This window comes from Lagopus leucura, unplaced genomic scaffold (assembly GCF_019238085.1).
Source record: "Lagopus leucura isolate 7727_CA_CO unplaced genomic scaffold, USGS_WTPT01 Super-Scaffold_100012, whole genome shotgun sequence".
Lineage (NCBI taxonomy): Eukaryota > Metazoa > Chordata > Aves > Galliformes > Phasianidae > Lagopus > Lagopus leucura.
Window position 1 is genome coordinate 20,828,092 of NW_024962267.1, and position 16,072 is coordinate 20,844,163.

Sequence of the window (16,072 nt, forward strand, 5' to 3'; positions counted from 1 at the left end):
CCGTACCCACGCTGCCGCCCGGTCCCGGTGCCCACCTCCTCCCCACCCGCAGCGTCCCCGCGTCCCTCCCTCCTTCCCAGCCGGAGGCGGAGCCGCTCCTGCGGGGGTCTCTCCGGGCTGCTCCGCGCTGCCCCGCTCCTCTCCTGCGGCTGCCGCCGGCTCTCGCTGAGCCATGTACGCGGGGCGCAAGCGGAGGAAGCCGGCGGCCCGAGCGTAAGTGCGGAGCGGGGTCAGCGATGGGAGCGGGACCGGGAGCGGGATCAGGGTGAGAGATAGGAGCGGGGCTGGGAGCGGGATTGGGATCAGGGATGAGAGCGGGGCTGGGTTCGGGACGAGGGATGGATGGTGCCGGTTCCGCGCCGGCTCCGCGGTAACGCGTGGCTGCGCCCCGCAGGCTGCACGCTGCAGACACCGGACGCTCCAACCCTTCCAAGCGGCACCGGGAGCGGCTGAACCAGGAGCTGGAGCGGCTGGCCGCGCTGCTGCCCTTTCCCGAGGAGGTGGCGGCCGGTCTGGACAAGCTGTCCATCCTGCGGCTCAGCGCCGCTTTTCTCCGCGCTAAGAGCTTCTTCCGCGGTGAGTGCCGCTGCGGCTCGGGGCGAAGCGGGCTTCAGGCGCGGCGGAATCAGGGCGATGAAGTTGGTTCTGTCTGTGGGTTGCACTGAAGTAGAAAACTGACACTTGGGCTGGAGGGCACGGCTGAGAGGAGGCACTGTGAGAGCGGCTTTTCCCGTTGTAACGGACCTGAGAAATGCCCGGTGTTTGACAGTGGATAATTACCGCGGCGTGGTTAGAGTTCATTTGGGAGCCTTTTAAAACACACCGCATTAAATACCTTCCTGCGTTCTGCCGCTGTAGTGAATAGCCCACAGGAGGAGTGTTCGGGCAGCCCTGCGCTATGCTGGCCAAGCAGCAGCAGCTATCAGTGACCTCACAAACGATATTTTTCCAACTCCAAATCACTGAATGAATGGGAAGTCTTTTTTTTTTTTTTTTTTTTTTTTCCTTTTTCTTTTTTTCCCATTCTCTTTCGAGCACGGTGGAACTGGCAGGCGGATGGAATGAAAAATTAATGGCCTGAGAGAGCAGTTGTTTGCTTGGCAGCTCCGGGTCGATTTGTTTGTTTGACCGTATCGCCCACAGCCGTGCTGCTTTGCCCCGCTAAGGAGCCATGCTGGGGCAGCCCACGCTGCTCCATTCTGCCCACATCCACCTCCACACAGAGCCCAATGTGGAGCCTCAGACCCATCGTGGTGATGCTGGGAGCTGTGGGAGCACTGCTGCTCTCTCAGGAGTAACGGTGTGAGGTGCAGTGCAGGCTCGCTGCTCTCCTGAAACATGAATCATTTAAAGGCTTGTAGGATTTATAGACCGAAAGGGTGGTCGGTTCTTCCTTAGAACAGTTCTGAAATGGCTGCTCTTGTCGTGAAGCACGGCGGCAGAGGTTGGGGTGTGTGGAGTTGGCCTCCTGTGCAGTGTGATGGGGCGCTGTGCTGGGGAAGGGAAGCAGGGGCTGACCCTGGGGCCATGAGCAGCCATCCCAGCTCCCTGCCTGCAGCCCGACATCCCGGCAGCATTGGCAAAATGGGTACCTTGGTGAGCAGAGTGAGAAACTGGGAAATCCCCTGCTTTGAGCTTCTCTCTTTCTTTATTTGCCTTGGTCATTCCATGCGGTTTGATTTCATCTTCCCAGCAGCCGAGCCACCCGTGTGCCTGAAGCTGTAGGACCGGCTGCCCTGCTTTAAGCCAGGTCACAGCAATTCAGGTGTGAGAGGGGAAACCCCCATCCTTTGGGATGCACATAGTGCCTGTGGATCCAGCTGAAGCTCCCCTGCTGCTTAAAAAACAAACAAATAAAACTCCTGATTTAAGCAGTTTATCTAACAGGAGCTCTGAGAAAAGCAGCCTACAAAATTGGGTGATTTCAGAGCGTCTTCAGTCCCTTTTGATGTGAATGCAGAGTGATGCCACTCTAAGAAGCCGTGTGAGATGAAGCTCACCTTAGAGCAGCTTCTGCAGTGCTCCTCTTCAAAATACACAGCCTATTCCCTCCTCGACTTCTATTGTTTGGTTTACTGATAGCAGGCAGCCTGTCCCACAAGTGGATCAATCAGTGCACCAGCAGGTTTCTGCCAGCTGCCATTTCTCCAGCCCCCTTCTTAAATAATTCACTGCAAGCCAGGAATGCTGTCGTCTCCAGGCTGTTGTTTCTCCCAGCCTATTTGAAAATCAATTACTTTTAATTTTATTTGAGTATCTTGATCTATACATAGATGGTCACCATCACGCTGCGCTCATCCCTTCAGATCCATGTCCTGTTGCCAGGAATCACACCTGGGGCTTTGTGAACTCGCATGGTGTTTCCAGAGATGCAGACCCTTTGGGGAAAGCCATCCAGCCCAGCCCTGCTTCATCCCACATCCCATCCAGGTGGTACTGCACTAAACCCAGCACCGCTGGCCAGGCCCAGGAGGGTGGGATGGAGCTGCAGTTGGCTGCCACCATCACGTGCCAGACCCCAGCTTCACCTCGGGGACACCCAAGGGGCAGCACATGATGTGTCAGCTTAGCCTGGTGGTGCCTGGCTCCCCTAATCCCTCCCCTTGGGCCCAGCTCCTGAGGAGCCAAGCCCTGGGTGCAGGCAGGTGGCCCGCGTCAACCCCTGGGACAAGAGGTTTGTCCTGGAGGGGGCACTGCGAGGGTCTGCAAAGCTATTTCCAAATAGCAGGAAGCGCAGCTTTCTCTCTGCGTGTTACAATCAGGATGGAGGGAGTCTTTACCCTCTATTGCAATGCCTAAGATCAACCAGCATGAGCAGTCTTCCAGCACTTCAGCTGCGGGCCATGTTCCCAAGCCTGAAATGGTGCTTCCTTGTTTCCTGGAGCTTAGAGAACCATACAATAGGGTGGGACAGAAGGGACCCCAAAGCCCAGCCATACAATGGGATGGGTCAGAAGAGACCCCAAAGCCCAGCCATACAATGGGATGGGTCAGAAGAGACCCCAAAGCCCAGCCATATAATGGGATGGGTCAGAAGGGACCCCAAAGCCCAGCCATACGATGGGATGGGTCAGAAGGGACCCCAAAGCCCAGCCATATAATGGGATGGGTCAGAAGGGACCCCAAAGCCCAGCCACACAATGGGATGGGTCAGAAGGGACCCCAAAGCCCAGCCACACAATGGGATGGGTCAGAAGGGACCCCAAAACCCAGCCATACAATGGGATGGGTCAGAAGGGACCCCAAAGCCCAGCCATACAACGGCATGGGTCAGAAGGGACCCCAAAGCCCAGCCATACGATGGGATGGGTCAGAAGGGACCGCAAAGCCCACCCCGCCTGGCCTTGAGCACTGTCAGGGATAGGGCATCCACAGCTCCTCTGGACAGCCTGTGCCAGCGCTCTGAGTAAAGAATTTCTTATACATCCACTCCAAACCTGCCCTCTTTCGGTTTAAAACCATTGCCCCTTGTCCTGCCACTGTTTGAGTGTGTGAAGGATTGTCATTACTTGAAGGACTGTGATTTATCAGCATTACAAGAGTTAGAAGAGCTGCAAAAAGAAGTGACAGCCTGACACACCACTGTCCTCTTTGTCCTTGTTTAAACCTGTGCACGTGCTCTTCCTCTGAGACCAGTGTGCCTTCAGTGGTGCAACAGGGATGTGTAGATGAGGCCTTCCTTGCTTTTAGATGTGCAATTAGATCTTTTAGCAGGACATTCATTATTCACCACGCCTGGTTACAGAACTTGCTGTCTCTGCACCGTTCAGACAAGGGATAAATAATTAATCTATTTAATGAAATTTGTGCCAACGGGGATCTGTGGTAGGTATTATAAGTAAAACTGTTGTATCCATTAAGAATAAGTGTGGCTTTTTGCCTTAAGTGATGCCAGCCAGGAGGCTGGGCATGAACTGTTGCTGCTCCTAAAGAGCCATGAGGTGGTTGAGTTCTTCTCTGCTTCTCCTGTATCAACCCCAGGGCTGGGTTTCGGTCTGAGTCTTCTTGTTTTTAAGCTGTGACCGATGCAAAATCTTGTTCCCACTCGAAGGTTTTGCCTGCATGGAAGAAAGGGAAGGGGGCTGGGATATATCCTCTCAAAAATGTTAATACCAGCTTGCCGGTGCAGAGATTTCTCAGGTCTGCAAAGCCCCTGCAGGTTCAGGAGTTCACCAGTGAGGTGTCCCTTCGGCCTCCTGTGAATCATTTCCCCAGGCTGAGCATGCAGAAGGACCCCCAGCCCTCCCTCCTGTGCCCAAGGACCACTGCTTTCAGGTGGCAATCTCTCCTCATCTTCCTCGGGAGGCTGATGTGCAGTGTCCTGGCCAAGAGCAGAACATCTCTGGGGCTCTGGGGATGGTATGGAAGGTCAGGAAAACCCTCATGGGGAATGCAGGATGGTGGCTGGGTTCAGTGGCAGCTGTTGGTACAGAGGACAATGTACCATCTGATTTTAACTGATGTCTCCTCTGGCCCCATAGTGAAGTCTATATTTAGGCAGTGTTTGTGATTCAAGACCATTACTTGCAAGTTTTCTTTCTGCTGGCAAACACAAAACCATTAAACCAGACCTCAGCAACCCTTGACTCTTTTCTCCACCAGGTTTATATTTGTCTTGCACCTCCAGCGTAGCCATCTGGAAGCTGCCAGAGGAGGAGAGGAGACCTTCAATAATTTATAGCCCCTGCATTTTACTCACAGAGATGAGAAGAGTCGATCCATTCTCCTTGCTGGGAGTTTCTGCTGTGCCTGCAATGCCCAGCTTGTTCAGGCTGCATAGCATGGTGCTGAGGGCTCCTTGCAAGGGGTGGACAGAGGCATTGAACCCCCTGGGACAAAGGACCTCTGTGGCCATTACTAAATGATGAGAGAACTTCCAACTGATGAGCTCACTAAACATGTGGATTTTTTTGCAGGATGGAGTGCAGGATCTCATGGTTACTCCACAGATCACAGAATCACAGAATGGCCAGGGTTGGAAGGGACCTCAAGGGTGATGAAGCTCCAACACCCCTGCCACAGGCAGGGCCACCAACCTCCACATTTCTTAGCAGCCCAGGCTGCCCAGGGCCCCATCCAATGTGGCCTTGAACACCTCCAGGGATGGACGGGGCATCCACAGCCTCTCTGGGCAGCTGTTCCAGCAATTATGCCTACTTGTTTTAATGATCTTTGGCTTTAACTGCTCTTTGCTTTGGGTTTGTTAAAGGTATGGAAATGAAAAGGAGAAAAAGAGGATAAAAGAGGAATTCTGGAGTTATGGAAAGGCAGGGGAAACGTCTTTGTTCTGGCTGCTTGTGGCGGTGATTTGGAGGTGTTGCTGCAGCACTGATGTCCCTTCACTGTGCTTTGCTGCAGTTGCTCTGAAGAACCACGGTGCTGAAGGAGCAGAGAGAGATGGAGACCATGAGAGCAGCCCAGCTCTGGGCATGTCAGCAGTACCGGAGGGCGAGCTGCTCCTGCAGGTCAGTGGTCCTCTCCATGGCAGATGCCTTCAAGAACTTTTTCCTTGGGTCCTCTTTCCTTTGAGATTTGCCCGAAGAACAGGCTGTTCTGTTCTCAGTTGCAAGACATTTTGGTGAACGTTGTGATGAAGGGAGGACGCGGTCTGCTGTCCCACTGGTGTGGTTGTTGGTCAGTACAGTGGTTACAGGACTTACTGCAGTAATTTCACTCATAGTGTGTGTGTTTGAGCAGAATTTATAACTCTTTGGATCCCTGAGGCAGAAAGGGATAAAGGCAGAAAGGATTCTTGCCTCTCCTTTTCCTGGAGAAAGTCGCTGTGGCCCTTACGCTCAGATGAGGATACTCACATGCCTTTATGCATGGGGTGCATAAAGGGTCACGCTCCAGCACCATGAGGTCCCACGAGGACGCAGTCCCCCTGTTCCTCTCTACCTGGTTCCCAGCCTGGCTGTCATCTGGCACCTACCCAGAAGCTCACTCAGCAGTAATTATAATTACTGTCCTGCTTGATTGCTGCGGAGCCAGGATCTTGGTGTCTGGGGAGAGAAATGCTAAAGCCAAGCTGGTTAATCATGAAAACCTCGAGGGCTTTCCGCTGTCAAAGCACAGAGCTGCGCTCAGAAGGGTTGATGCCCTGCTCATCAGGCTCCTCCTCGGGTTGGATGCTGCCTTTGTAGAGGCACCAAGCAGGGTGAGAACAGCTCCATTTTAGTCTCATCCAGGGCTGAGGGATGCGGCTGGGCTTTAGGACTGAGGACTGGGTGCAGCATCCTCGGGTGTGCAGCCATGCAGGTGCATATTGCCTCCAGTCTGCCTCTCTCCAGCACCATTGAACAAGGACAGAATGCTGCCAGACTGTGCTCACCAGCACACGGAGGAGGCCATGCCTCCAGGGCTGCTCAAAGGGTTAAAAAGCGTTTGGCAGCACTAATTAACCTCTGCAGCAGATTCCCACACACTGAGGTCAACCCAGTAAATAGAGAGAGCATTTGTGCCTGGGATAAAGGGAAGGAGAGGGGGGAGAAACACGGACCTGGACAATGAAATGGGAATTGGCAGCAACAATAGCCAGACTTGGCTGAGACAACGCGCTAGACTCTAATTGATCCTGATGTCTGTGGATGGCCAAGTGGGGGAAGTGGGACGGGGCTGGCTGCCCTGCCTGCAGCCAGATTTTGGGATCCAGGAGGACCTGGTGTCCTTAGGGACAGGTGGCTGGGTGATGGTATCAGCTCGTGAGAGCTCTGTGAGGGCGCTCTGACTTCTGCATGCTAAAGCTGTCCAGGATAGCAACTGCACGGTCAAACCTGTGAGGCAACTTCTCTGCACCTTGTGATCCTCACAGATCTCCAGGGGCAAGGGACACTGGCCCTGGTCCCTCCTCCTGCCAGCCCTGAGGCTGCTGTCTCAGAGAGAACACCCAAATTACCACCCAAATGTGTTAAGCTGGTAGGAAAGAGCCCTTCTTGGGGAGGACAGAGGCTCTGAGCAGCTTGGCCTGGGAATGCAGTGTTCCCTTAGATGTTGGTTTTGCAGTCCTGCAGCTACTGGTGTGGACAGAAGGGCCACTGAACTGTAGAGTGTGCATAAATAAATTAATATTTAAAAATACAAATTAACTTTGGCATTAACAACGCCAAAGTTTGGTCCTGCTGCTGTCATGCAGTACTGCCGAGGGGTGATTCCATGTAAGCAGAGTGGGCAGAGCCCATGTGGGTCCTTGGCACCTGGGGGACGTGGAAGGGGTGTGAAAGCAGCAGGCACTGCCAGCACTCTGGGATATGCAGCGTGTTTGTTCCTCACTGCACATCCCCTGTCTTCATTCCCCCAGCTGCCAGGATCCTCCCTGGTCTGTAGGAAGGATGGGAACTATGAAGGCAGAGCCACAGAGGCAGACACAGGTCAAATTTAATGCGGCCAATGTGAAATGCCACTTTGATCCCCTGTTGTCAGAAAGGCACTTTTCCACCAGGATTCCAGAATGGATGGGGTCCTTAATGTACCTGGTTTCATTCTGCAAGTCATTGTGAGATTTGTGCTTGCTCTTTGCATAGGATGTGGATAAATGTCTGAATCTGAATCTGAGCTGCTAGGACAGGGTGATGTGGGCAGAGCTCAGCTGCTGACCTGCTCTCTCTCCTAGGCACTCAATGGCTTTGTGCTGGTGGTGACATCGGAAGGGCTGATCTTCTACTCCTCACACACCATCCAGGACTACCTGGGATTTCATCAGGTTCGTGGGACACCCCTGAATTGCAGTGATGGGTTTGCAGGGCCATGTGGGGCTTCACATACAGGGAAGAAGGCAAGGAGAAGTCTGTGGCTACTGGGTGTCCTGGCCCTGCTACCATGACCCCATCCGTTCTTTCTGCAGGCTCAAAAATCATCCCAAAGGGAGCAGGAATGAGACCTACAATAGGGGAAGCCTTTTACCCTCCCTATGGGTTCAGTGGCTTGGGAATTTGAGATGTGAAGTGCCCCTGCTGTACCGAGCTCAAAGCAGAGGGGCTGAAGTGTCTAAAAAGTGCTGTGCTTTTTGTGCCCTAAACCAGCCCAACATCAACTCTGGTGGGGAGTGTCCAACCCCATTCAGCTAGAGGCCTGAGCACAGGGAGACGTGGTGGGATATGGCCAACAGCAGGGGCTGGGGCAGGCCACGTAGCTCACTCAGCTTTTTTTTTTCTCTAGACAGATGTTATGCACCAGAGCATCTTCAAGCTGATCCACACTGAGGACCACCAGGAATTCAGGCGCAACCTCCACTGGGCTTTCAACCCACCCCAAAGTGCTGAGGGTGAGCCCTCTCCCGAAGGTACGTGTAGGCACGAGATGCTCCATTCCCCACAGGCACTGGGGAAACAGCTCCCAGCTGCTCCCAGTTTGCATCCTTGTGGCCACAGATTCATCCAAAACACAAAGCATAGTTTCTGCCGATATGTCCCACAGAAGCTGTGGTCCACGATGCTGCCTTTGCTGGGGACCACCACCCTTTGCTGAGGACTGGGACCACCAGCCTTTACTGCTTCCTCAACCCCTCTCTCCTACAGGAAGGAAGAGTCTCAGCTTTCCTGCTGTTGCCTACAAGCCTGATCAACTGCCTTTGGAAAACTCTTCCTTTCTGGAAAGGAGCTTTGTGTGCAGGTTTCGCTGCCTCCTGGATAATTCCTCTGGCTTCCTGGTGAGTGCAGGTCTGTAGCAGGCTCACGCTAAGGGATGATGGAGCGTGAAAGTTGACATTGAAAGGGTTGAAACTCTTTTCTGCCTGCCTCAAGAAGGGGATTTTTCTGCTTTTTTTTGGTGTGTGTTTGTGTTTGGCCTGCACCTCTTCCTGTGGATTTTATTCCTGTCCTCTCAGTGGCACTGAACCTTGAACAGATGTTCTGGTTATCCGTCACTAATAAGCAATGCTTCTCGGTGGGGTTGAGGTGTAGCTCACGTCGAACAAAGAGCAGCCTATGCATGATGTGATGCGTTGATGCAACTGCAGCATCTGGGTTATCAGTGATGAGCTGCTGCTGTGGGGAGACCAGCATAGCATTCTTTTAAGCTTCCCTCTGCACCCACCAGGGAACAAGGAGGCCACAAGGAGCAATACTCCTGGACCTGTGGTGTTACCCTGGCCTGAGCAGTGTCAGACCCATACAGGATGGGTGTGTATCTCCTCTGTATGGAGGTTCACTGCTCCTGCTGGGCAGCCTCTTTCTCCTGGGGCTTGGTTCTTTGCATCAATTCTGCAGGAAGATGGCTTGTTTCCCATGGAGCTCTCCTCCCTCTCTTTCCCTCCACTCAGCAATGTGTGTGACACTGGCCTTATCTTCTCTTTCTAGGCTTTAAACCTTCAAGGCAGGCTGAGATTCCTTCACGGGCAGAACAAAAGGTCTGAAGATGGGTCTACGCTGCCCCCGCAGCTGGCTCTTTTTGCTATCTCCACCCCTCTGCAGCCCCCATCCATCCTGGAGATCAGAACCAAGAACATGATCTTCAGGACAAAGCACAAACTGGACTTCACTCCCTTGGCATGTGATGCCAAGTAGGTGGCAGAGCTGATCTGTGGGGTGATGCTGTGTGTCTACACTGTGCTGGTTCGTGCTGAGCCCGGGTGATGTCCCACCTGGACCTGCCACTGAGCTGGGTGCATTCTCCTGTAGGGGGAAGATTGTTTTGGGCTACACCGAGGCAGAGCTGCGGATGTGTGGCACCGGCTACCAGTTCATCCATGCTGCTGACATGCTCTACTGTGCCGAGAACCACATCAGAAGTAAGAGTCCTTTTCCCTTTATGCTCACCTCTGAGGCCAAAGCTCCCTTGGTAGCTCTGTTGATCCGGGCAGCTCTTTGTCCATAAGACGCTTTGCTTTATGCCTTGCTGCAATGCTCTTGGTGGCGAGCAGGGAGGTGCATCTAGCCAGGGAGGTGTGTTCCCTGCTCATGGAGCCAGCCAGGGCATCCTTCTGTTGTGACTCTACCTGCTTATCCCTGCTGGCAACAGCAGCATTGCTTGAGGCAGTCCTGCCTCAGGTGATGTGCTGATGGGCACCAGCATCTGTGCTTCCTCCCGGCAGTGATGAAGACAGGGGAGAGTGGCCTGACGGTCTTTCGCCTGCTGACAAAGGACAAGCACTGGAAGTGGGTGCAGGCCAATGCACGGCTTGTCTACAAGAACAGCAAGCCTGAGTACATCATCGTCACACAGAGACCCCTTGTGTGAGTGCATTTGTTTGTACATAAGCACACCTGTGTGTGCATGCATCGGTGCGCATGGGCTGGTTGTAGTAAAGGGGCCTGGGATGACACAAATTGCAATTCTGCATTGCAGAAGCAGTTTACAGCAGGTGCTTGTACACGTGCAAACAGCGGTCTCCTCTTCCTCCCCTGCAGAGATGAAGAAGGAGGAGAGCACCTTCGGAAACGATCCATGCATCTTCCCTTCACCTTTGCTACAGGAGAAGCACTCTTATACCAAAGTGCTTTCCCTCTCCCGGGCTTCTGTGATGCTTTCCAGAGCAAAGGGAAAATCAGCAAGTCCAAGAAGACCTCACACAGCAATGGAGGATGCTCCCAGAAGGACAGCATTGCCCCTGGTTCTCTGCTGAGTGCTGTACTGCAGCAGGACAAGGCAGCATATGCCCCCCAGCCAGCTCCTTCACCCAACCACACCTTCAACAGCAGTTTCTTGGCCCACCTCGAGGACACGTCCTCACTGGGTGCAGGACGGGCCTGGAGCACAAGCACCACTCCAGTTTCCTCAAGGAAGGACAGCCTCAAAGAGGAGTGGGTGCATTTGCAGCAGGAGGACCCTCTCTTGGCCACCTTGAACTCCTTGACAATTAACAGCGACGAGAGCTGCTCCAACAACGAACTCTTCAGTGCACTGGAGAGCCTGGGGCTGAACGCTGAAGACCTGGAGCTCCTGCTCCTGGATGAGAAAATGGTGATGGTCAATACAGACCCTGATCACACTCTGTCCCTGAGTGACTTCCTCACCAGCAACGAGATCCTCTCCTACATCCACACCACACCGGGGAACAAGCACAAGGAAGACCTGCAGGCTTGTCCCCTGCCAGGCACGACCTCGAGCCCACTGGGATGCTCTGCTACATACCAGGCCCACGCAGAGGCCAAGGACTTGCAGTACCCATCCCAGCAAACACAGCAGCCTGGCACTGTCGCAGGCCAAGCTGCTGCTCTGCTATGGGAGCATCCTCTCTATGATGCGCTGGCACAGCAGTCCCCGCTGCCATTGAAGCCGACGGAGGCCGAGCTGCCTGCAGGCCTGCAGAGCAGAGGCGCTGGGGAGGAGGACCTGCTCCGCTTCCTGCATCTCTCTCAGGTCACACCATGGACTGTAGCTCCCAGCTCACACCTGGGAGCCCCGCCGCAGGCTCAGCAGCTGGACGGTGACTTCCCAGCTGTGCATCCCACCCCAGAGGATGTTCTCCAGACTTTTTCCCTGCCTGTCCTGGGCCGAGGGCGTGGGGCAGCACCAAGCCAGCTGAAACACAAAGCTGGCCGGCGCTTGCTGATGAACAGGCTGTGTGCTCACCATCATCCCTCTGCTCCACGCTTCCTCCCCACCAGCAGCAGCAGCAGCCCCTGGCAGGACTACGTCTCCCCTCTCCTGACATCCTCAGCTCAGCCTGATTTCTATGGCATCAGCCAAGATTTGATCTGCCAGCGTCAGGACTACTTGGGTCCAGTGCCTGGGCCTGCCGTGCCAGCACTAGGCTCCAATCTGAATGGATTATGCAGCATGGATGCTCTAGACAGTGAGAGGTCCCAGGAGGAGATGGTTCCCTACTCCGGGCTTTTCCCATCTTCTTCATACCAGCTTGTTCCTGAGACGCATCCAAGCTCTATTCCCTCCATGTACCCTTTCCTGAGCTCATCTGCAGAGCACTTTGGAAGCACTGGCGGTGTGCTGGAGGCTCCAGCAAACTCCTATGGATTGTACACCTCCATACTGAGCCAGGAGAACAGCCACAAGGTGAAGGTTTCTCTTTGCACTCGAGCTCAGTATTTTCTGTGCTGGGATTTCCTGGGGGGTCTTAGCACAGGAAGGCATGCACTGCCTGTTTGGTAGGCAGGAATCACCTTGCTCTGCCACTTTGCGGTCAGAAAGAAGGCCTTCAGGGGCTTTTCTTTGCACCAAGCATTGCAGAACAGGTCAGAATGTGGATTTTTCCCTTTAGACCTTGGCTGTCTGGGGTATGGTTTCCATATGCTTTGTCCTTTCTATGGCATATTCCAGCCATGCTATGTTAAGCTTTGATGGGTGGTCCATATGAGATGAAGATCTGCTATTTTACAGTACAAAGAGTGTTGTCTAAATGCTTCTCAAACTCCAGCAGGTTTGGTGCCATGACCGGTGTCATGATCACTGCCCTGTTCCAAATGCAGAGCGGGAGCCTGTAATTTACAGATACAGTTAATGAGTGAACTGTGGGGCTGCAATACATGGTCAGCTCTGCAAAGGTTGATTATGAAGTCAGTGGGTGAAAATTGGTGTCCACTGGGGAGTACGGATGGACTTGCACTGCTTTCAACCTTGTCAATGAATTGGAGGGCCAGTGAGAGGTGAGCTGGGGAAAGGTGTGCAACAAGTACAGGGATTGCTGCTGAGCCCCAGCACCTCCAGGGGAAGCAATGCAGGAGCTTCCCCTCCACGCAGCATCCTCTGGGCACCCAGCCCATCAGTGTCAGTAAAACGCTACAGAATACTTCACCACTCTCTTTCCTCTCTCTTCTCCTAGCCTGACAGCAGCTGTGTTTTGCCTGGCTCTCACACGGGACTCCCTACAGATGTGCCAAAGGGCAGCCCTGCTCCCCCCTGCAAGCTGCATCCCCACGCAGAAGTGCTGCCGGATCACCCCCACACTTTCAGTGGTGACTTCTATCTCTAGGAGAACAAGATCAGACTGGGCAAAGTGGGATTATTCACTGGGAAAGGAGCTGCCCTCCAGCTGCAGACAACAGACCTTCCCCCTGCCATGTGCGTCCTGTCTTTGCTCCTGGTGATTTGGCTTGGCTGGTTTCTGTGGTTTTTCAACTTTGCACCATCCTGCCTTGGCAGAGGCTGCACATGCTGGTCCCCTGGAGATGTCCCTGGTTTGGACAAGGAAGTGACAGCCATGGCATGGCAGTTTTCTCCAGGGCACGGTGAGGAAGATCAGCTGGCCTGTGTAGCATTATCCTTATCTTGCATCATCTGAGAGCTGTGTCACTTTGGTCATTTGGAGGACCTCCAACTTTGGAGCACCTTGCTCCCATGCTGTCTCTCATTCCAGCCTCCTTGCTCCTATTTCCCCACTGCGAACTCTGCCCGTGTTGTCTATATACCTTAATGAGAGTCAAATTTGAAATGTTCTGGCTTTAAGTGGCATTCAGAGCCTAGCTGTGGCTCTAGAAAGAGAAAAATTTGCTCTCCAACAGTGACCAGGTAGCTGCATTGGAAGAAGTGGTGTTCATGTGGCAAATCCTCAGGGAGTGTGCTCTCCTCCACACCAGCCTTTGCAGTTCTGCCACAAACCAAGTGCATTTCTGCTGGGCCTCTAGAAATCCAGGCTGCTTCTGTGGCTCTCACCTGGCCACCATGGTTCAGTTCTCCCTGACAGCATCAGGCTGGCTGGGTCTGACCCTCTCTGCCTGCTCCTTCTCAAGTATTGGGAGCAGGATGGCAGATAACCCGTAACTTGTATCTGTGCCTAAAAAGATCACAGGTAAATAGTGGAGCTGTCTAATCTAAGGAGACTTCAGATTTAGTGCACAAAAAAAAAAAAAAAGTTTTCAGTAAGATAAATAAAATAGTGGAATGATTCTTAATTTTACATATGGTACGGTGATATTTTCCCACTGAGTAGAAACGCAGCCTATAGTACGTATAGAGCATGAGTTGACAGGTATATTTTTATGCCACTCCAGGGGAGAGAAAAAAAATCTCTTTGTTTCACAAAGCACTGAAGGAATGGTCTGTGGAATGGGACAAACAGACTATGTGTAAGATCAGAAATATGACGACCCTTTAACAAACCTGACAAAACATCATCCCTCTTCCTACGTGTCCAGCTTTGGTTCTGTGTTAACTGTCAATATTTTTCTTTCAATAAATGGTTTTGGATTTCAGCCCTTGGCTTCCCTCTTGCTGGTTGTGTGCCTGTCTCAAGAAGCACGATTGCTTTTGTATTAAAGTCAGAAACAATTTTGAAGTGGACTTCAAAACTCAATGGAGAAGGGTGAGCACGTGGTTTTGGACTTGCAACGCGTAGGACCAGGGCCTGTGACTTGGCCATGCCATCAAGCTGTGTACTGCTGGATGCTGTCCCACGAGGTGTTTCTGCAAGGTCTGCTAAGCAAAAGCCATCATCTCAGCAGCAGGAGGTGCCCTGCAGCCCCTCTGCTCCCCACCACAAGCTCTCCAGGGAGGCCGGCACATCCATAATTCATTCCCAGCCTCACACCAGCTGCTGCTTGTCTCCTTGGCCTTATAACACCTATTTGCAATGCACCAGGCCAGCCCTGGGACCCCAGCTGGAGCTGTGCCAAAGGAGAAGATGCTGTCTGATATCTGAGCATCTACGGCCTGCCTTGAGCTGTAGAAAAGAGCATCAGGTGGGTGAGCCTTGCTTGGTGGGGTGCTTTCACCCTGAAAAGCTGATGAGGATGCTAGTGGGCTTTGCTCTGTCTGGAGAAGGGGAAGATGAGCCATAGTGACTCATGGCTCCAGATCTCCTCAAGTGTTCAGCTGGCCCTGCTCCATCGGTACCGTGGGACTGAAGGTCTGCTGAAAGTCCAGCTTAACACTTCTAACTCTGTGCAAGGAGGAGGAAAACAAAGGAGATTTTCCCTCTGCCTCTTTCTCCTCATGCCGCAGCAAATGCAGCAATAGGAGCCCACTGCCACATGCAGGCCCTGGTCCCACAGTGATATTCCCATATCCCATGGTGATATTCCCATATCCCATGGTGGCACCATGGATGCTGGGAGCAGGCGTCTCCCAGGGCCCCAAAGCACTGGGCAGTAAGGTAAACATCTCTATAAAGGTGAGCTTGGTGTTTGCCCACACCATCTACGTGCGCATCCACTATACATGGGGCTGTGGGCAGTAGAGCAGAAGGCTTTCTTACGGTTTGCACATGAAATAGAGAGGAAGGCTGGCGTGGGAATGCACCATTCATCACGCCTGGCCCGTGTCCTCCCTGCTGCCTTATTATTTGTATTACTTCTTTTATTATTTCTGAACATCGGAAAGTCTAATTTGGATGGGCTGAAAGTTTTCATGCTCTACGATAACTGTGTGTGCCACCAAAATAATCTGCCAGCTAATGAGAAACGTTTCTATAGGAAATGTTTTCAGATCCCCTGATTAATTATTTCAGACTGAGATGTGCTTGAATTTTCTTGATGGATTTCAGAAATCAAGCTACAGACAAAACACCACCCTGTGTTTACCCCTCACTGAAACATTTTAGGACATGAATAGGAACCTCTGCAAAAAAGAGGCTTTTCCTCCTCCAGTGGCAGGAGAGAGTTTACCAATCTGACCTTGAGGCTCATAGATTAGATGCTGTCCTTCAGGTATTTACTTGCAGTTAATTTGAGACTTGTTCTCCCAAGGAGCCTGTAGGCTCACCAGCAGCAGAACTGGATGCTGTTCTTCCCAGTGCTGGCAGAAAAGGGAGCCTGGTGTGGTGGGACTGGGCAGCCTCTGGGGCTCTCCAGCAGCACCCACAGAGAGGAGGAGGAGGAGGAGGCAGCAGGCTGAGCTCAGCACTCTTTCCCTGGAGAATTCTGCAGTGAAAGTGGCTTTGAAGAAAGGGGGAAAGAAAGCCTGGCAAGGCCAGCTGGGAAAAGAAAGGGGCAATCATTGTAGGTGCTGGCTGTGGAGGCAGTCTAGCATCATTAAAGCAATGCAGGTGAAGGGCATTTGGTGACTTTCTGCTTGCTTTTGGCTCATGTCCTGCAAATCCATAGGAAAGGTGCTCAGGTCTGAGATCTTCTGCATGCATCAGCAGTGATGGCTGCTCCGTTGGCGGTACTTCTGTTCTGTCATTAGGCCTGGAGTTAATTACAGACCTCTAGTGGGGCTTCATGTTTGCAGACTGTACCCACTG

At 52.8% G+C, this 16,072-nt stretch overlaps 1 protein-coding gene across 1 annotated transcript; it reads left to right on the forward strand.

Moving 5' to 3' along the window:
- The first annotated feature begins 172 nt into the window (after positions 1–172).
- Positions 173–14,043, forward strand: LOC122181759 (aryl hydrocarbon receptor-like). The gene is made up of 11 exons (XM_042874435.1): positions 173–213; positions 395–576; positions 5,359–5,465; positions 7,610–7,699; positions 8,155–8,278; positions 8,514–8,644; positions 9,294–9,496; positions 9,615–9,724; positions 10,028–10,169; positions 10,344–11,949; positions 12,716–14,043. The coding sequence occupies exons 1-11, from the start codon at positions 173–175 to the stop codon at positions 12,863–12,865; spliced, it is 2,886 nt and encodes a 961-aa protein (XP_042730369.1). The 3' UTR covers positions 12,866–14,043.
- The last annotated feature ends 2,029 nt before the right edge of the window (positions 14,044–16,072 follow it).

What these genes read in the sequence shown, in the direction of transcription:
- LOC122181759 (XM_042874435.1), top strand. Translation starts at nt 173, where the DNA reads ATGTACGCGGGGCGCAAGCGGAGGAAGCCGGCGGCCCGAGC. An exon ending in CCCTTGGCATGTGATGCCAA is followed by an intron (nt 9,497 to 9,614) that starts GTAGGTGGCAGA and finishes ATTCTCCTGTAG; the next exon opens with GGGGAAGATTGTTTTGGGCT. An exon ending in TGCCGAGAACCACATCAGAA is followed by an intron (nt 9,725 to 10,027) that starts GTAAGAGTCCTT and finishes TCCTCCCGGCAG; the next exon opens with TGATGAAGACAGGGGAGAGT.